The 20,595-nt window shown below is 48.0% G+C and overlaps 1 protein-coding gene across 3 annotated transcripts in view; it reads left to right on the top strand.

Annotated features, from left to right (window-relative positions):
* Dhrs7b (dehydrogenase/reductase (SDR family) member 7B) overlaps window positions 1-20,595 on the top strand; it is a 50,301-nt gene that overhangs the window by 15,816 nt on the left and 13,890 nt on the right. For 2 of the 3 annotated variants that reach the window (XM_013509623.1, XM_005413987.2), the window contains exons 2-3: window positions 11,729-11,907; window positions 17,241-17,350. In XM_013509623.1, coding sequence (XP_013365077.1) covers window positions 11,729-11,907; window positions 17,241-17,350 — 289 coding nt within the window. Of the gene's footprint in view, window positions 1-10,940; window positions 11,624-11,728; window positions 11,908-17,240; window positions 17,351-20,595 lie in introns of those variants that run through there. The other variant, XM_005413986.2, reaches the window with a different exon arrangement.

Raw genomic sequence — 20,595 nt, forward strand, 5'->3', positions numbered from 1 at the left:
CCAGGCTGGTCTCAAACTCACAATGATTCTCCTGCCTCAGCCTCCTGAGTGCTGGGACTACAGACATGTGCCACCATGCCTGGCTCATGTTTGACTTTAAGAGGTTTGCTTTTACCTCATTCTGTGGCTGGGTGTATTAATGCTGACATGACTGGGAGGAAAAGTTTTGTTATATAATGATATGTGTATATTTACTTACTAGTTTAAGTACAGTTTAAAAAGATTGGCTTTACACACTAATAAGAGCTTTAGTGACTGTAGTGATGATTTTTTTTCAATACAGGGGATTGAATCCAGGGAACACTGAACTACATCCCTAGCCTTTTTTATTTTATTTTGAGACAGAGTTTCACTAAGTGTACAAGGCTGACATCAAACTTTTCATCCTCTTGCCTCAGCCTCCTGGCCATCCTCCTGGCATGCTCTACCACACCTAGCTTCCTCCTCCCTCCCTCCTTCTCTCCCTCCCTCCTTCTCTATCTCTCTCTAATACATAGTCCTGAATTTGCCAAGTAGTTGATTGTCTGTTAGTGTAGCCTGAAAAAGTCCTGTGCAAGAAATAAGGGGAGAACAATTCATCTATGAAGAAAAGTGTTAAATCTAACAGTGGGTAAAATAGTTGGTTAACTACCTTGTCCTGAAAAGACACAGCCATGTCCCCAGGGAAGTATTTGCTAGGATGCTTGTTGCAGTGCTAGGGCCATGGTGAGGCTATTAGCATAGACCCTGGCAATGCCAAAGCGCTCTGAGGTTATTATGCCTTCCTTCCCAGGTCCCACACTTCCTTCTGGTGTGTGGCCTTCCTACCTTTGTGCTCTCTGTCATGACATTGACACCACACATATTTTAAGCACAGTCAGGGGGCTGGGGATTTAGCTCAGCGGCACAGTGCCTGCCTGGCAAGCCCAAGGTCGTGAGTTCTATTCCCGGTACCAGAGAAAAACAAAACAAAACAAAAAAGCTTTTGGGGTGGCTGTGGTGGTCATGCCTACAGTCCTAGCAACTGGGAGACTGAGGCAAGAGAATTGCTGTGAGTTTGAGGTCAGTCTAGGCTACGTACACAGTGAGTGGAAGGCCAATCTGGACTACATAGTAAGACCTTCTCTAAAAAACAATCTGATTTCAACCATGAGACTACCTGAAATGAAGTACTGTTTAATGTCTAATTGTTTCTGGGACGTGACTTGTTAGTGACCTTTTGCAACAACGAAGTCGCAAGAATATTTGGTGTTCTTAGGGTACCTGCAAGTAGTTACAATGAATTTTGAGTACTCTTGTTCCTCTGACTTTGGGTTTGCAGATTCTCTGCTCACTACCAAGTGTCAGCAAATAAGACTTGCCTGGGTCCCAATGTTGTGTGTAACCCAGGAGGTCTGGAATAGTTCATCTCTGTGATTCAGTCTCACTTGACGGACATTTATGAAGCTCTCACCATATAAAATGCGTGGGAGGAAGAAAATGAAAATCCAGATTTTCTCACCATGTGGAGAAGGAGGCAGCTGTGTGGGGAAGTCATTGTGGGACCTAACGCAGTCCCCCTGTAGAGGCCAGGGTTCTTGGGGAGGCTTGAAAGGCTTCAGGGAGATGATGTCCAAGCAGGGGGAGGCTGAATAGAAGTTAGCAAGGCAGACAGCAAGGAGGAGTGAGTCCCCAGAGACCCGGTTTTTCCTCTGCCTCCCACTTACCAAAGTGTTTGAGAGAATGTTTTCTATAGTGAAGGCTCTCGATATATTTAATATTTTGTGAGCATCCTTGATATCGTTTAAAATACAAGTTGAGCCTGGTGTGGGTGTGCATGCCCATGATCCCAGCACTTGGGAGGGTAAGATAAGAGGATTACCATGAGTTCTAGGCCAGCCTGGACTACATGGGGAGTTCAGTCCCAGCCTGAAATACCTAACGAGACCCTGTCTCAGTCAGTCAAGTTGGGCGGGGTGGCGCACACCTGTAATGCCAGCACTCGGGAGGCTGAGGCAGGATTGTTGTGAGTTCGAGCCCGGCCTGGGCTACAAAGTGAGCTCAAGGCCAGCCTGAACTGCATAGCGAGACCCTGCCTCAAAAAAAACAACAACCCTGTAATCAGTCAGTCAATAAAAAGATACCTGTAAAAGTTTCGCTGGAGGTACAGCTCAGTAATAGACACTTCCTAGTATAGGAGAGGCCCTGAGTTCAGTCCTCAGCATTGTGTGAAAAATAAGTAAAATAAAATACAAGTTTAATGTAAATATTGGTAAAATTTGAAAGAGATGGCTTTAGAATACTTTGAGGACACCTAGAGGACATTTACCCTTCGAGTTTTTGTCCGTTCTGTGTTGTTGACTTCTTGAGTCTACGACCACTCTACCGTATTCAGGGAGCCAAGTCCACTTTAAAAGCACATCAGAACTAAAGTTGGTTTTTGTTGTGTTCTATTCCTGCAGCAAATCTAAGTCTGCTTGCTGTGAAGTTTAATAGTGAAATTCCTTCTTCACTCTGAATGCTCCTATGAAACATTAGTGGGGGAGAAGAAAAGAAAAGCAGCATTACAGGCACGTCTGTGGTGGGAAGAGCAGTGCAAATGACCAGACTAGCTGCCTGCTTAGAGCAGCATTTGTCTGCGTCCTTGTAGTCCTTGCCAGCTTGTAATCAGGTGTGCCTTTCCTGGTAGTGCTTCTCCCTGTCACCGTTCATAAACACTGCTGATGCCTGCCATGGCCAGGGCTCGGTCTTCTTGCTCTTATTAGTAGGCATTCAAGTATGTGTTGAGTGAGTGAGAGGGAGTGAATTATCAGCCTACTGTTTCAGGGGGAACATAATTGAGAAAGTACCCAATCAGAATTATATCCATCAGCTATGGACATTTCCTTCAGTTCCTTTTTTTTTTTTTTTGGTACTGTGGATTGAATACAGGGCCTTCCCACCGAGCTACAGCCCAGCCCGTTTTTTTATTTTGCATTTTGGGACAGAGTCTCACTAAGTCTCTAAGTTGCCTAGGCTGAACTCAGACTTGTGAGCTTGTCGCTCCATGTCCCAGTGTGCTGGGGTTGCAGTTGTGCGTCGCCGTGTGCCCAACTTCCCAGCGTGCGGGGATTCCAGGTGTGCGTCGCCGTGCCAGCTTCTCCAGGTTGTTAGGCAAGTGCCCAGAGTGTCCGTCACTTCCTTTCTCCTGCCTGCTTCTAGCAGCTGTCAGAGTGCTACCTGTGTGACTTACATCTTACTTACCTTCATTAGCTGTCTCCGATTTGCGTGTCATCTGCATGAGGACAGCCATTCACCCCAGGCCTGGAACAGTAAATCTGCAGGAAGGACTCAGTATCTGTGGAGTGCATCCGCTGCCGCAGCTGTCTTACATAGTTGTGCTCAATCTTGAATGCAGATGCTGCTGTTTATTTCTGTTTCTAATGCCTACACACAGTTCTAGCAGGTTTTTGTTTGTTTTTTCCTCCAAGTGCTGGGAATTGAACCCAGGGAGCACTCCAGCCTGCCTGCCTCCCTTCCTCTCTCTCTCTTTCTCTCTATACTTTCATTAAGTTGGCATTGAATTTGTGATCCTCCTGCCTCAGCCTCCCAAGTAGCTGAGGGTACAGGTGTGCACCACCATCTCGAGCTCTACCAGCTTCTTGTAAATACAACCGGGTTCTTGACCTCGTAGTTACACTGGCATCTTATCTGCCTTGTTGCTGTTGTTGTATGTAATTTTTTAAGGTAATAATCAGATCCAGGCCAGGAGCATGCTTTTGGGTGCCCTGTAGTTTGAATTCTTTTGACTTTGAGTGAAATCTCCAGGCAAGACTTGTACCTTAGACAGCCTACTGCTCTTGGTTGGCTTACAGTGGTGCTTTCTTTCTTTATCACAATTATAATCATTTGATTCTTGGGCTGCTTTGTTCATTGTCAGTCTCCCTGTCGAGGCTGAGAATTCCAGGAAGCCAGTCAGCAAGTCTCCTTTATTCACTGTCTTACCTGTCTGGCCTAGCCCGGGGCCTGGTAACAGGCAGCCCTGGAGGGATAAGCGTGTGATGTCCAGGACCTGAGGTGATCTACTTGTGTGGATGCTGAGTCACAGAGTTGGTCTTTTACGGTCACATTTACACTTGCACAACCTGAAAGCTGCCAGCGTGGCTACCATCATCCCGAACCCTCTCTAGGAATCATTCTTTTCAGTCAGGTCATGTGTCCATAGCACATTTAGGACCCTCACATTCACAAAGCACATTCCTGTGTTTTCTTTTATCAGAATGAACTGTGTTGACACTAGGACATCTAGTTGTGTATGGAGAATAAATTTGCTGTGTCCAGTGGTAAGTATACATAGCACTCGCTGATGCTAGCCTGGTGACTTTTTTTAATTCACCATCACAGAGAGTGCCTTGTCCAGTTTCTGTGCAGAGGGGCCTCTTCTTCAACATACGTTCTAGGAGAGGAAGTGAGATCATTTCATCATCTGCCAGTAACCTTAAATTTCCTTGGAAAAGCATATTTAGAAACTCTGATTTTTGTGTATGTCAGAGCCATTGCTGGGTTTATCTAAGACGTGGGGCCCTAACAGTCATCCTCCATGCAGTGCTGTGCCTTGTGGCCACCATGCTCCTTATGGCCAAGCCACCAGGCTGAAGCTGAGCTTTGACACCTCCCGTCACCCTCCCTGCCAGGGCTGCTGGACACAGGGCCTGGCTTCTTACTGCAGACTGGAGGGTGCGTTGGCATGGCTGCTCTTCCCAGAGCTGAACACTTAGGCCCCCGGGCTGAAGATTCTCCAGTCTTCCTTCCAGTTCTGTTTTTACTGATGCCACCCTCAGTCCTCTACACCAAAGGCCCTCAGACTAGCACCCCAGGATACACCCCACGTGACACTTTTCTGTGGCTTGTTCCAGCACTCCTGGGAGGTCCGGCTGACTAAAGCTATCTTCTGCCCTCTGGTCCCAGGCAGTCTGCCTCAGGTCAGAAGACCAGAGAAGGCACCAGTGCCATGACTTGCACTGTTGGCAACGTGGCTGCCGTCCAGGGCAGGAGATTATTCTTCCTTTCTATTCAAAGACAGCCTGCTTCTCACATGCTTGACTCCACAGAAGAGCAGCTTTACTGTGGTTTTACTTTTTCTGTTTGTTTTACTTTCTGAAAATAGATTTTTAGATATGTTTACAGGTATGGGTCATAAACATTAGCCATAGTTTATGTCACTTTAATTAGACCAGCAGATTAGGACAGGTTGTCAGTTAGGAAATGGAAGAGTAGGCGTAGGATTGTGGGAGTGGAATCCTCACTGCTTCTGGTGACACTAAGCCACTCCTTGCTGCATACTCCTGGTGTCCTGCCCTGCACTTGAAACCTCTCTGTCCTTTGGCCTGCTTCTCTTGTAACAGGCAAGTTATTTCATGATTCATCCTATGTGCATACCTGACATGATTCTTTTTATAATCTTGGGAGGGTTTTAAGATCCCTTTCTTTGATTCTCAGATTTAGTTGTTTAATTTCTGTGTGTAGTTTCTGAGGAAATTCCCACTGCCTATTTTTATTAATAATTCACTTTTTAAAAAATTGCTTGAGAAAAGAAAGGAGTCTTGGGAACAGATTCTGTTTGTGAATCACAATGGAGAGTTTTGGCCGGTGCATGAGCACGAAGGGTAACATTTCTCCTCCGAGCTGATCTTCAAGGGATAGTGTCCTGTTGTACGCTGGAGTTCTGAAAGCTTGAGAAAGAACCTCTCCGTGCAAAGTAAGGGAGCTGCTGGCCAGAGTCACAGTGAGAACCTACACCCTCTCTTGCTCCCTGAGCCTGGAAACAGGGGCTTTGCCCCCTCCTCTTACACTCTTAACCGAGGTCCGAGCTCGCTTGTTCTGTGAGCACAGCCTTGGCGCGTGGCCCCTGGCTTCTCTGAGGTAGGCCAGTTTCTGTGGGCCCGTAGTGCAAGTGCACGCCTCACGTCCTCCCTGGCAGTCGAGAGAGCGGGCCTGACTGTGGGGTGCACTTTGCACGCAGGCAGTGCGGCCTTATTTCTGGGTGACGTGTGCTCTGTGGTTTCTGTCAAGGAGCCTCCCTTTCCTGACCTCACTCTCTCTCCCCGTTTCCCTACTCTGCCTCCTGCTGCGCTCACCGTGGTTAGAGCTCTGCCTGTGCGCTCCTCGCCGCACCCTCCCAGGGCGCTTCTCTGCCCCTTCCTTTCTGTACTCGCTCCTGTCCCCCCGGTCACAGTCGGTTACAGATCCCAAACTAGCAGTTAGCATTTTGGTGGACATGCATAATTGGCACATATATTAAACCTTATATTAAAAAACACAGACCTCGTGGTGACCTTGCTTTATATAGACTTGTTTTTCCTAGTCTGGAAATGTGACCAGCCAAGATAAATTTCCTCCTTTCCACTTTGCAGCAGACTCCTTTGCAGCGAGCTCCCTTGGCCCTTTGAGAACCTAGGGAGGCCCAGCAGCCTGAGGGCCCATCAAGGACAAATGCATAGTGAGATGAAAGTTGGGAGCTTTTTAGGAATTTGAGAAACTCTTGGAAATGACTGGGTTTCACCTAGTGAAGTTGTGTGTGTGTGTGTGTGTGTGTGTGTGTGTGTGTGTGTGTGTGGAGTATTGAACCCAGGACCTTCAGACTGAGCTACATCCAGCCCTAAATTGCCCAGGCTGGGTTTGGGCAATCCTCCTGTCTCAGCCTCCCAGAGTGCTAGGAATATAGGCATGTACCACCATGCCTGGCTTGGTCGGGAAAATTATGCTGAAATTGAACTTGATTCTCAGATAAATGGCTTGGTTTGGGGTGTTGTTTCCCATTACCATCATCCTGTGTTAGCTGGGGAGAGTCAGTACCAATTCTTAATTATTGCACATTCTGATTCTCTCACAGCAGACTGAATACAGCTGTGCACCTTCCCTGCAGAGGCTGGAAATCAAAACAGAGTTTTAACGGAGCAGCTGGAAGCTTTAAATTATTCATGCGTTTGGGAATAACTGTAAAACCTTCTACCTACTAAATGTCCCATCTCCTCAACCTTGCACATTTAAAAAACATTCTGCTTCCTTTTTCCAAGTGTCTTACTTTCCTCTCATTGCTGAGACAAAATACCTGACGCCCAAAATTAGGAAAGGTTTATTTAGCACACAGTTGGTGGAGCTTTCAGTCCATACTCGTCTGGTTCCAAGGTAGGGTGGCACATGGCAGAGGAGGACAGCAAAAGCAGGAAGAGTGCAGAAGGGAGGAGTGCAAAACGGGAAGCAAGCCTCTTTCCCTCCCTTTTATTGTATTCAGGCCACCCGCTAGAGTGGGTATAGCACTCACACCCCTAATCCCAGCACTAGACAGTGAATCAGTCACAAACTCTAGATTCAGCCACCTCCAAAAATCTTGCCCCCCATGACTACTTGTGGCTTTGTGGGGGCATCCAGATACAAACCGTAACATCAGGTGACATCAACTCCGTAGGTGCTATAAGCCCAGGAATACTGCAGACTTCCACTGTGCGTCCAGAGAGTGGATCCTGTTAACCCTGCTCCGTGTTTGGCCCAGGGAAAGCGGTCTTCAGGCCTGGGTGAGCAAGGCTGGTCTGTGACGTTGTATCAGGTGCTGCAGGAATCCTGGAAGCGTACAGGACAGTGTGTAGTCTTCTCTTTTCTTCATGTCATAGGTTACTGACTTGAATTTTTGTTTTTGTTTTCTTTCTTGAGTTTTAATTGCATTTTGTTGGGAGCTTTAATTATCTTCCACTAGGGAACCTCCCTGACTGGTGCATTTTCTCTGCATTTTCTTTTTTTTGTACCGGGAATCGAACTCATGACCTTGCACTTGCCAGGCAGGTGCTTGTGCCACTGAGCTATATCCCTGGCCAACAGAACATGAGGTTGAGTTCTGCATTTTTTTTTTTTTTTTTTTTGTGGTACCGAAGATCGAACTCAGGACCTTGTGCTTGCCAGGCAGGTGTGTGTGCCTCTGAGCTATATCCCCAGCTCAGGCTGGTGCATTTTCATCCTGCCCTTTCCTGGATGTGTAAAAGGCTGAGGGATGCTTCACTGCCTTTCTGGGCTCTCCTGGCTGACCTGGCCTTGGTGACATTTTCTTTTCATTCTTTGCTGACATGTAGTGCTAGGGATTGAACCTAAGGGCTATATTCCCAGCCCTGTTTTATATTATTCTATTTTATTTTTATTTTCAGATCCAATCTCACTAAGTTGCCCATACTTCCCTTGGATGTGCATTGCTCTTTCCTCAGCCTCCTAGTCACTGGGATTACAAGTATGTACTACCATACCAGGCTCCTGGGGACAGTTTTTGGCACATACATTGTAATATAGGGTATTAAATTCTGAATTTTCTTCTTCATTAAACTGGTCTATGAAAAAATAAAAATACACTGAATTCTATGTTTAAGGAATTTCCTACACTTGGAAAGAACCAGTGTTCGCGAACGAGGGCTTTTTTAGAAACCTTGGAAGAAGTCTGAAGTGACTTCCTGCACCAGGAGCTGTGAGTGTGTGTGGATCGTGCTGCTGCTGCTGGCAGCTGCATTCCCTGAGCACTCCGAGCTGCACTCCCTGAGCTGCACTCCCTGAGCACTCACCCGAGCCACTGGCCAGGTCACTCATCCAGCCTCCTAGCAGATCTGGGAGGTAGATTGTTACATCCCCAATCTCAGAGGTGAGGCCCAAAGCATTAGGTCTTTTTAATATGTTGGAAGTGGCCAAGGCTGGCTCCAGGGTTCATTCTCTGGACCCCGGCATGGCCACTGTCACGTGCAGTGCACATTTTATAGGTAGTCTCTGGGACCTCTGCGTCTCGGAGGTGACAAGCTGCGCACTTTGTGTCTGACCCAGTGGCCTTGGACAGATTTGAGGCTCAGTCCTAGGCTGTGGGTTTGCAGTGGCACTGAGCACCAGCTGCAGTTTCCAGGGTGATGAGAAGGTCCCGGTCCCCAAGGCTGAGCCCTGCTGTCCTTCCCTGTGCCTTCTCCCGCTTCTGCTTATGCTAGGAAGTGGCTGATTTGGGCAAGTGAGGGTATCCCACCAGGAAGCCTGCCTTATAAGGACCTGGGTTGCAGTGAGAAAAAACTTTCCCAAGCAGCCACATGGCTGGATTGAAATCTACCCCCTCATTCGTTATGTGAAAGTTGTGAGCTGCACTTACGCGGTACCTCCCCGTGCTTTCTGCCATCTTGTGCAGTTGTCTGGCACACTGTGCCAATAGACCGGCAGTCCTTCCGGCCCCCAGCAGTAAACCCGCTTGCCCTCAGGACACCGCATCTCTGCTTTCCAGAGTTGGGCCTGGGAAGGACCCTAGGCAGCACCTGCAGAACCCCAGCATGACACAGGTAATGGGGCCAGCTCTGCACCTTACTGAGCCAGGTGCCAGATGAAGGACCCTGGGTCCCAGTGGGTACTTGGGGCTTGGCATGACCTACAGGACAGAACTCAGTACTTTTGCTGGGCACACAGATGGTGCCAGTGGCACTGGGTTGAAATTGTGGCACTCAGGTGCCAGTCTCCTTGTTCATCTGTTACGGGCTTGCCTCAGTGGAACAGTGGGGGATGCGTAGTGGGTAAAGTGACAGCTGATGGGAAGGTCATTTTACAGCCCAGGAGTGTTAATTTTTTACGGTAATCAAGAACTTGGATATATTTGGAAAGGTGGATGAAAAATTAATTACTAAACTGTAGTGGAAATGACAGTTGAAGTTGGAGCAGAATCCTTTTGCAGAGTTGACTTAGATTAGGACAGCCACCCTGAACGTGAACTTCAGGATCAAAGCAATTAGTACATAGGTGAATGGTGGAGATATGCAGTGTGTCTGGGCTTACAGCACCTGCAGAGTTGATGTCATCTGCAGAAAGGAAGTGGAATGCTTTTAAATGTGCAGAGTTCAGGAGATGGGACGTTTAGTAGGTAGGTGGCTTTACATAGTTATTCCCAAACTCTTGAATAATTTAAAGCTCCCAGCTGCTTCGCTAGAACTCTGTTCTGGATTCCCAGCCTCTTCCTTCCTGCAAGGGATCATTGTGCTAACACCACAGTCCTGTGTGTGGACGAATGGCTCTGGAGAACAGTGATATCCTCACTGGCTCATCCCTGACTTTAACTCTGTGTCTCTCTGCTTACTTGTTGCTTTGGTCATAGTTCCCAGGTGAGTAATGAGGACCTAAGGAGGCTTGGGGGAAATAAGGAAACTAGGGTGGTGTGAAGAAATGGTTACGTTTCCTGAACACTTGACCACACTGTTGCACAGACACTTGTGTAGCCTCCTAATTTCACGTGGCCCGCCGTGGCGAACGCCAGTTGAGACCGTGTCGTGTGCGTGGCAGGGCACCATGCTCACCAGCCGGTCTGTGCTCACCCTTAGCACAGACAAACATCCTGCACCGAATTCCCCTTGGTGTCCGTGGGGCCTGTGGCCAGACATACCTCGTGGGGCCGGGGGTTTAGCTCAGTGGCGAAGTGCTTGCCTGGCAAACATGAGGTCCTCAGTTCGATTCCCAGCCACCCCCTACAAAAAATACTTTGTGGCCATCGTGGATCGCACGGCTGCCCTACCAAGAAACATCTCTCCTCCGAGTGTCTGCTTAGAGGGGTGCATGAATCTGTATGATTTCCTTTTCCCTTCTTATTTTTTTACTTTTACTTTTTTGGGCTTTTTGAGACTGTCTTTCTGTAATTATATAGTCCCAACTGGCCTTGAACTCACTATGTAGCCCAGGCTGGCCTTGAACTCACAGCGATCCTCCTGCCTCAGCCTCCCAAGTGCTGGGATTACAGGTGTATGCCACCATACTCGATTTATTTTTCCTTATCTTTAAAAAAACTTTTGGGGCCAGGATTGCCTCGGTTACTTTTCTCTCATTGCTGAGACAAAATACCCAATGCCCAAAATTAAGGAAGGAAAGGTTTACTTAGCTCACAGTTTGTGGCTCCAGGGCAGGGTGGCAGGGCACAGGGCCACAGTCCAAGGCCGCAGAAGACAGCAAAAGTAGCAAGAGCAAAAAGGGGATGAAGCAAGCCTCTTTTCCCTCCTTATATTGTGCACAGCCTGCCCCCTCTGAGCTGGGTGGTCCTTTGCACCCACACCATCTCTGTGCCCTCCTCTTGCACAGGCTCAGGATGAATACAAACTAAGGACCCTGGCTCCCTGCTGAGTCACATAGTTGAACTTCTAAACTTCTCGAGTTGACACAGTTAACAACATCCCAGAGCTGCAAGGGCGTGTCCTTTTTGCCCGGGGGATATAGAATGCTGAGTTACTTAAGCTTCTAGACTCAAGTTGACACAGTGTATCAACCATAACAGGGACATAGCTCAGTGGCACAGCACCTTTCTTGGCAAGTTCAAGGTCCTGAGTTCGGTTCCTGGTACCAAAAAAAGATTTTTTTTTTCTCACCAATACTCAGGGATTGAAAATGACAACAGGCTTGATGTATGTTTCTGAAGGAGAGTCAGGAGAATTGGATGAGTGCTGATAGCTGCCGTGTCCTGTGGCACTTGCCAGGTCACTGAGCCCTACACTGAATGACGCACTCGTCTTGATCGTGGAGGGGCACGTTGAGGCTGTGGTGTTACTGTCTGCTCAAGTCAGAGCAGTGTGGGAAGACAAGGGCCGCAGGTCCCAGCAGTGAAACGATGCTAGGCCTGGAGGAGCGCTGCTGTGGACACCAAGCGGAGGTCTGGAAGGGAGGTCGGGGATTTGTATCAGTTACGGGAGCAACCTCGGCAAGTTCCTTGTGTTTCCTACGCTGTCGCTTACTGATTTGGTTTCGGGTCTTCTAGGAAGAGTCTACTGAAGAGGACGGCCATGGACTTGATCACCTCTACAACCGTCCTGCCCTTGCTGCTCGGCTGCCTGGGCATCTTCGGCCTCTTCCGGCTGCTGCAGCGGGTCCGCATGAAGGCCTACCTGAGGAACGCTGTGGTGGTGGTCACAGGTGCCACCTCAGGCCTGGGGAGAGGTGGGTCGGGGTCAGCGCTACTGGGTGTGGAGAGCAGGCGGGACTGGGGGGAGGCAGGCGCACAGGAGCTGCAGGACATGTGAACAGCCTGCCGCTGTCCTTGGGTCCAGTTGGGAAAACGTAGGGCCTTACACAGTGGGAAGTGGCCCTGACTGCGTGAGCAGTAAAGAGGACCGCACGGTGTGTTGACAGGCAGCCTAACTTAGCCCCGGCTGCTTCCTGAAAGAGGGTTTTGATGTGAAGTCTGATTTTCAAATGTGGACAACTAATTTAACAAGTATTTTTACCTCTGTGAGGACCAAATGAGCAGACTTTCTCCTGGGTTCAGCCAGCACCTCAGCCTGGCATGACTTTAGAACACACCCTCCCCACACCTTCTTCTCTTTCCCTTCCTGGGCTCAGCAGGGTCAGAGACAGGACAGTCGAGGCCTCACCTGTTCCTTTACCAGGTTCTCCACGTTAGGTACATTCCTCTTCCGTGACACCTTGAGCTTTTGAAGTCTGGGCGTGGTGTGCTAGGACACAGACCTGGGTCAGTCAGACTCCTGGCCTTTGCCGAAAAGCCCACACAGTGCATTGCAGAGCTGTCATGGGTCCTGGTGGCGGAGGCCAAGGACACATGGTGTGAGGTCCCCACCCTCCTTCCTCAGTCTCTGCACACACCACAGTGGTCCCACCCACACTTAAGTGTACTTCCGGGAAGAGGCTGAGGAGCTCTGGGAAATGTGATAGGCCGCCTGCCACTGCATGCTTTGGTTGGTGCCGGCGTAGCTGGTGCCCACTGAGCGTCTGCTGAGAGCCAGGCTCCAGGCCAGGTGCTGGGCAAACACGTGAGGCTTGGGTCCCCGGGGCTGGGGGCATGGCTTAGTGATACAGGTTTGGCCAGCATGCGAGGCCTTGTGTTCCATCCCGAGCACTTCAGTAACAACAGAAAAACAAAGTTAGTAACGACAGGTCCTTCTGTTAAGAAGTCACAGTTTGCTGCAGCAAGGCAAGGATTTAGCTGTGCTATTTTAGTCGTGGAAGTGTCCAATCAGGTCTGATCAGAAGAATCCCAGTTCTGTGTGCTTGCTTGTGTCAAGCACGTTTAAGTGTGTGATCTCACTGAATTCTAACACTTGAGATTCAGAGGTTTGACTTTTGCCTGAGGACAGTGGTGGCGAATCTGTGGCACACGTGTCACAGTGAGCTGTTTGTTATCACTGAAAGCTCTAAAAGATTTGCCATCACTACCCTAGGACTTCAACCCAGAAAGCACAAAGCTGAGAATCAAACCCATGTCTCTTGGACTGCAGAACTCAGTATTTTTTTTTTTTTTTTTTGAGACAGAGTCTTACTGTACAATTTAGGCAGGTCTTGAACTCACTGTGTAGCCCAGGCCATCCTCAAACTCACGGTGATCCTGCTATTTTAGCCTCCGAGTGCTAGGGTTATAGGCATGTGCTATTGTGCTCAGCCCAGCTAGAGCTCAATTTTAAAACCTTGCCTAGGCGGAGATGGCCCTGTAAAAGGAAGGTGTGGCCAGGAAGGAAGGGAGGGCATTCATGAGGGAGCAGCGGGGTGGCACAGGGAGCTGTGAGCAGCCGGGTGTTAGATGAAAACGAAGAAGCAGACAGGGCCGTGTCTGTGGATTAAGAGGCTGCCCGTAGCTGAGGGAACCTGGGAGGACTGCACAGGGAGTGTGGGTTCATTTGTACACCACTGTGGCTATTAGGTCTTCGGGGGTGAGTCCTGAGTCTGTCACTGGATATCCAGAGCTTTGAAGGGACAGCTGCCTCCTGGCCCTTTGCCATTGGTTGGGCCTCTGACCTTACTCAGCTTATATAAATAGGATAGTCAGCAGCTGCTTCTTGATCTCAGAGAAAGCAATTTTTAAAAGTCCTTGAAGAGTATTTGAGAGTGGCCTAGCACAGAGTCACCAGGGGGCTGCAGGTGTCTCCATGTGTGGATGTTCAGGCAGACATTGTCCTCTTCATTATTCTGCATCTACTTGCAACCCCAAGACTGTGAACACAGTGGGGAATGTAGTTGAGGAACCAAGCCTGTACATGTAGTACGTGGCGTTCGGCCTTTCCTGGGTCCCAGCCACTCTGCTTATGTTCTGCCTCGTCTAGCGTCCTAAGGGTAGGAGTCCCTCTGTGCAGATAAAGTGGGACTCTGACACCCACTGCTGGTGCCACCAAGGACGTGCTGCAGTGCCCGGCCTCTGTGAGGAGCGGGCCGCACTGTGGTCAGCGGCTCTGCCTGCCGTGTCATTGTGCTGTGGGGGCGGGGCTTCGTGACGCGTCTGCAGACCGCGTTCCTATTCCTCCTACCTTTTCTGCATTTCGTGCGTTGAAGCTGCAGGGAGTTTGTTCTTGTAGAGTAGTAACACTGTTGACTCGCCCTAGAATGTTCTGGATGCTGACTTTAGCCAGGCTGAAGCACAGAGCTGTGCACAGCTGTTCTGAGTTACAGCCCAGGCATGCTGGCAGCACCAGGGACGCCACTGCAGCCCTAGATAACTGCCACCTTGAAACTGTTAGCCTCTTCCCCTTGGCTCTCCTTGCCCTCTGCATCAGCCTTTTCAGGAAAAGAAGATGAGTCTTGCCAATCTGTTGTTTTCATTTCTCTCATGCCCTACAGAAACTTTAATTTCCTCCCCTTGGCTTTACTAAGAAGCAAGACTTAAGTGGAATTTGGGTGATCACTTTCCAGAAACTGTTTATACACTAGCCGGCCTCCCAGCCTTTGATGCTTTGTGTCTGCACCTTTTGGTGGCATCTCACAAAATACCCTTTTTTTTTTTTTTTTTTTTTCTTTTCTTTTTGAGACAGGGTCTCGTTATGCAGTTCAGGCTGGCCTTGGGCTCACTTTGTAGCCCAGGCTGGCCTCGAACTGACAATGATCCTCCTGCCTCAGCCTCCTGAGCGCTGGGATTACAGGCGTGCACCACCACGCCTGGCCTCACAAAATATCCTGTGTTGGTTAGGACAGGACAAAGTGAAGTGAGGAAGCCAACAGGGCCAAGGTTCCCGATCTTTGGGAATGGTTCAGTAAACCAGATGACGAGTTCTAGCCTCGGTGTATAGCACGGTATGAGGCCTACACCATGGTCACTCTTGTGAGGCCTTTGCTGCTTTGCTGAGAATGTACTATGGCCAGACCAGGCCAAGCTACATAGACATAGGCAGGAGCAGACTTCTCATTTTGTCTGCTTAGTGCTTCCTTCCAGAAAACTGTCTGAGGGTGTGAGAGACGTAGGCACAGGATGCTGAGTGAAAGCTGTGCGCAGGGATGAGGGGGAGCAGGAGTGCTGGTGGCAGGTGCAGCTGCAGAGAGGACTCCATGCCCAGAGACAGGCAGGCAGCACAGTACCTTCTTCCTGTGGTGCCTGCGTCCTGAAAGACACTGGAATTTGGACTCCTTTCCTGTTAGCCTTCTGGAGTTAAGGAAACTTGACATTTCTGTGAGGGAAGGAGTGTTCAGATCCAACACACACTGCCTATACCCTGTAACCCTGACCCCTCCCGGCCAAGCAGGTGATGACTGACGCCTTGCCAAGCCCTTGCACCACGGCGTCCAGAGAGGGAATTCCCTGTAGGGCGGGCCTGGCCCTTCCAGGAGCAGGAGGGCTAAGGAGCCACTTGACCATCTGGGCCTGTAAGGTTTGGTGCAGTCAAGGCCCAAGGTGTCCCCAGAGCTTCTCTTACGCATTTGTGGAGACTAGCCCTCAGGTAATAACCTTTCACCCACATGCCAAAGCCTTCATCTGCAAGTTTTAGACCATTTTTAAAGGGTAGTTTAGAAATACTAAAATACTAATAAGTAGTAAAAACAAGTACTATTAAAAACAATTACCTCATAGTGCTTTTTATCTCCCAGTATTGTAGAAAGGATTCATTACATTAACTTATTCAGTCTCACAGTTTTTCCTGAACTAGACACTGTTTTTATGTGCATCTTAAGGAAGAGGAAAATGGGGGGGAAAAGGTAATTTATTGGACATCATAGAACCAGTAAGCATGGCTGGGCATGGTGGTGCACACCTATAATCCCAGCACTCAGGAGGCTGAGGCAGGAGGATCGTTGTGAGTTCGAGACCAGCCTGGGCTACAAAGTGAGCTCAAGGCCAGCCTGAGTGGCATAGTGAGACCTGGTCTCAAAAAGACCAAAAAAAAAAAAAAGAACCAGTGAGCATGGGCAGTCACAGTTGACACAGGAGGTCCCTTTTTTGACCACTACACTTCACTGCTTCTCCAGAGCTAGAAGTTTTTAAGGCTGAACAATTAGCTGGGACATACTTGGGAGCAAGGCAAGCAAGTGACATCCCCCTGGGACTCTGCTCCCCCCACATTCACAGCTCCATCCTAGGGCTCTCCTCTCCTCCCATTCCCCTCAGCACCCCGCTCCCAACGCTTGGCCTCCCAACACCCCACAGCATTTTGCTGCCTGAACCCCACCTTCAGATTAGCAGAGCCTAGACCGGCGTGGTGGCGCATGCCCGTAATCCCAGCACTCGGGAGGCTGAGGCAGGAGGATCCTTGCAAGTTCAAGACCAGCCTGGGCTGCAAAGTGAGCTCAAGGCCAGCCTGAGCAGCATATCGAGACCCTGTCTCAAAAAGACCCAAAAAAAAAAAAAAAAAAAAAAAAAATTAGCAAAGCCTTTGACTTCTACTTTCTGTCCTAGCATCCTTTGCCCCTGGCCCTTTGGGTACTAAACACATTCTATTCCCCTGCCTGGAGCATTCTCTGGGAAATAGCCCGCTGCTAGGATCCAGAACTCCAGAGAAGGACTCGCCAAAAACCCCTTCTCATAGTCCTCTGCCCTGATTTTCTGCAGAGCAGCCCATGTCCCCCATAGGTCTGTGCTGATGGCATGTAGGTGTCTTAAGGAGCAGGTCACATAGAGGGGGAACGCAGCCTCTTTGGACTGCAGAGTGGTGACAGCCAGCCCTGCCTGTCCTAGCTCGTTGGGACGAGTTCCTTGCCTGACCATTGGGAACATCACTAGCTGAGCTGCTTCACCTCTGAAAATGCAGGTTATGCTCAGGGTTGTTCAGGGTTAAATAAAAGCTTCAGGGAAAGTCCTAAGCCTCATATGACACACATTTGCCTGTCCCTCTCACCGTCCTCTTTGCCTGCTGGATGTCTGTCACACTTTCTGTCACTCCTCTGGACAGGAGCCCTACCTTGGGCCCTAAATCCTAGCTCCACACTGGTTCGCAGCACCCACCAACACATGGGGGTTACACGAAGAGATGGACCTGTGCTGTGCAGTGTTGGGAGGCTTCGATTGCACTGGCGAGGAATATCACTGGTTATCTTCAGCTGTCGCGGTTCTCTTCCCTTAGAATGTGCCAAAGCCTTCTATGCTGCCGGTGCTAAGCTGGTGTTGTGTGGCCGGAATACGGATGCCCTCGAGGAACTCGCCCGAGAGCTCACGGCCTCTCGTTTCCCACAGGTGAGCAGGGCATAACTGCCCGGGAAAGCGCTGCAGTCTGCCTGCACAGACCCCCGAGGAGCCAGTGCTCTGCTCCTGGGTGTCCACGTGCTCGTGCTGTACCAGGGAAGGCAGCAAGGCTCTCGGTGAAGGGTGGCCAGGCTCCATGCGTGGCTGCCGACCAGCTGTGAGGAGTCCTGTCTGTGAGAGTGCTCTCCCTCTTTTCTCGCCTTGGGGAGGGGTTGGCATGTCTAAAATTTTAATTGTCTTGAACATGTACATATTTATCATTTTAATTGTTGTTTTACAACAAGTACCCCATCTCTACCCAAAACTTTTGTAACATTCCCAATAAAAATTCCGTACCCATTAAACAATGACTGGAAACCTGGAAACCTGTCTTCTACTTTCTGTCTCTAGGAATTTGCCTACTCTAGAGACCTCCTATAAGGGGAATCGTACAGTACTTGCCCTTTTATGACTGGCTTATTTCACCTAGAACAGTGTCTTCAAATTTCACCCGTGCTGTACTGTATGTCGGCATCTCCTTCCTGAATAAGATACCATTGTGTGAGTATAGTATATATTGTCTACCCATGCATCTGCGAACACCTGGATTATTTCTGCTTTTTTACTACTGTGAGCGGTCCTACTGTGAACAGTGGTGTGCAAGGTGTTTGAGTTTTTGCTTTCAGGTTTTGGACCTATACTATGAGGGCTCATCAGATGACATGGTAGCTTCCTGTTTAACCTTTCGAGGAGCCGCCAAGCTGTTTCCACCACAGCTGCAGCATTTTACGTTCCCGTCCGCAAGGCCGAGGACTTCAGCTTACCATGCTTGTTCTTTCCGGTTCTTGTCTCTTCCACAACGATAGCCGTCTGCTAAGAGACACGAAGTGATTTTTCATCGTTGTTTCCATTTCCATTTCCCTAATTACAGATGATAGTGCGGATCTTTTCATTTGCTTATTTGCCATTTATATATCACTAGAGAAATGTCTATTCAAGCTCTTTGCCCCACATCCCTTTTTTGTCTTCTTGAGACAGGGTCCCACTATGTAGTTCAGGCTGGCCTTAAGCTCACTTTGTAGCCCAGGCTGGCCTTGAACTTGCAGTGATCCTCCTGCCTCAGCCTCCCAAGTGCTGGGATTACAGGCATGTGCCACTACACCTGGCTTGCCCATTTCTAAATCAAGTTGGTTTTTTTATTGAGTTTAAGAGTCTTTTATGTATTCTGCATATTAATCCCTACCAGATACGGTATTTTCTCTCATTTGATAGATTGTCTTCACTTTCGTGATAATGTCTTTTCATCCAAAAGTCTGTAATTTGGAGGAAATATAGTTTATCTATTTTTTTTCTTTTGTTTGCCTGTACTTTTAGTGCTAGATCCATAAAACTGTTGCCACATCCAATATCATGAAAATTTTTCCTAGTTTTTTTCTATGAGTTTTACAGTTTTAACTCTTACACTTAGGTCTTTGATCTATTTGAGTTAATGTTTATATATGTTATTAGGTATGAGAATAACTTCACTCTTTTTTTTTTTTTTGGGGTACTGGAAATCTAACTCAGGACCTTGCACTTGCCAATCAAGTGCTTGTGTCACTGAGCTATATCCCTAGCCCCATTCTTTTGCATGTGGATATCTACTTGCCCTAGAACCAGGTATTAAAGACTATCACTGAAGGGTCTTAGCACCCTTGCCAAAAATCAGTTGATCATAAATTTGAAGGTGTATTTCTAGGCTAGGCTAGACTGTTGGTCTGTATGTTTGGCCTATGTCAGCACAATGCTGTTTTAATTACTGTAGGTTTGTAATAAGTTTCAAAGGTAGGACATATGAATATTTCAGCTGTGTTCTTTTTCAGGATTGTTTTGGCTATTCAAGGCTCACTCCAAACTCATGTGAATTTCTAGGTTTTTTTTTTCTATTTCTGCAAAAAATGCCACTCAGATTTTAATAGGAATCACACCTCACTTTGGGTAGTATTGTTAAATTCACAATATTAAATCTTCTAACCTATGAATGTGAATGTCTCCCCATGTATCTGTGTCATCTCTAATTTCTGCTAGCTGTACCTTAGAGTCCCCAGTGTGCACACTCTTTGCCTCCTTGGCTAGGCTATTCTTCAATACTTAGTTCCTCTAACTGCTGTTGTAAACGGAGTTGCTTTCCTAATTTCCTTTTCAGAGTATGCATTGCCCCAAATGGAAACACAGGGTTTTCTAAATTTTGTTTTATTTATTTATGTATTTATTTATTTTTGTCTTTTTGAGACAGGGTCTCACTGTGCAGTTCAGCCCAGGCTGGTCTCGAACTCACAGTGATCCTCCTGCCTCAGCCTCCCAAGTGCTGGGATTACAGGCATGTGCCACCACGCCTCGCTATTTATTTATTTGGAGACAGGTCTTGCTTTGTAGTTCAGGCTGGCCCTGAATTCTCTAAGTGATCCAGGCTGGCCTTGAACTTGCGATCTTCCAGCCTCAGCCTCCCAAGTGCTGGGATTACAGGTGTGTGCCACCATGCCCCGCTACACAGCTGGTTTTTATGTGTTGATCTTCTACCCTGCAGCTCTGTAGAGTTTGTTAGTTAGCTCTTAATAGCTTTCGTGGATTTGCTGGAATTTTCCATCAAGAGAATCAGGTCATGTGCAAACAGAGATAGTTTTACCTCTTCCTTTCCAGTTTGAGTGGCTTTTCTTTCTTTGCCTTATCTAACTGTTCCAGTAGTTAGATAAGTAGGTACCCTTGTTCCTAACTTGAGCAGAAAGTGTTCAGTCTTTACCATTGAATATGATGTTACCTCTGGAGCTTCCATGAACACCCTGTGCCATGCTGGTGGATTTACACTCCATTCTTAGTTATCACATGTATTTATCATGGAAGGGTGATAAATGTTGTCAAGTCTCATTTCTATAGCAGTTGATTTTTGTGTATTTTCCTTTTATCATTCTATTAATGTGATTTATTACATTGACTGATTTTCTGATGTTGAACCATCCTTGCATTCCTGGGACAAATCCCTTTGGTTATAGTAAATGATCCTTTTAATATGCTGTTGAACTCAATTTACTAGTATTTTGTTAGAGACTTTTGCTTATAGATTGGCAAAGAAAATGGATCTATCATTTTCTTGTGATGTTTTTATCTGGCTTTGATATAAACGTAATGTTGGGCTTGTGGAGTGAATTGAGAAGAGCTTTCTCCTCTCCAGCTCTTTTGAAGAGTATTAGAATGATGGGTGTTTCTTCTTGACCATTTGG

This window comes from Chinchilla lanigera, unplaced genomic scaffold (assembly GCF_000276665.1).
Source record: "Chinchilla lanigera isolate Chin_1 unplaced genomic scaffold, ChiLan1.0 scaffold00176, whole genome shotgun sequence".
Classification (NCBI taxonomy): domain Eukaryota; kingdom Metazoa; phylum Chordata; class Mammalia; order Rodentia; family Chinchillidae; genus Chinchilla; species Chinchilla lanigera.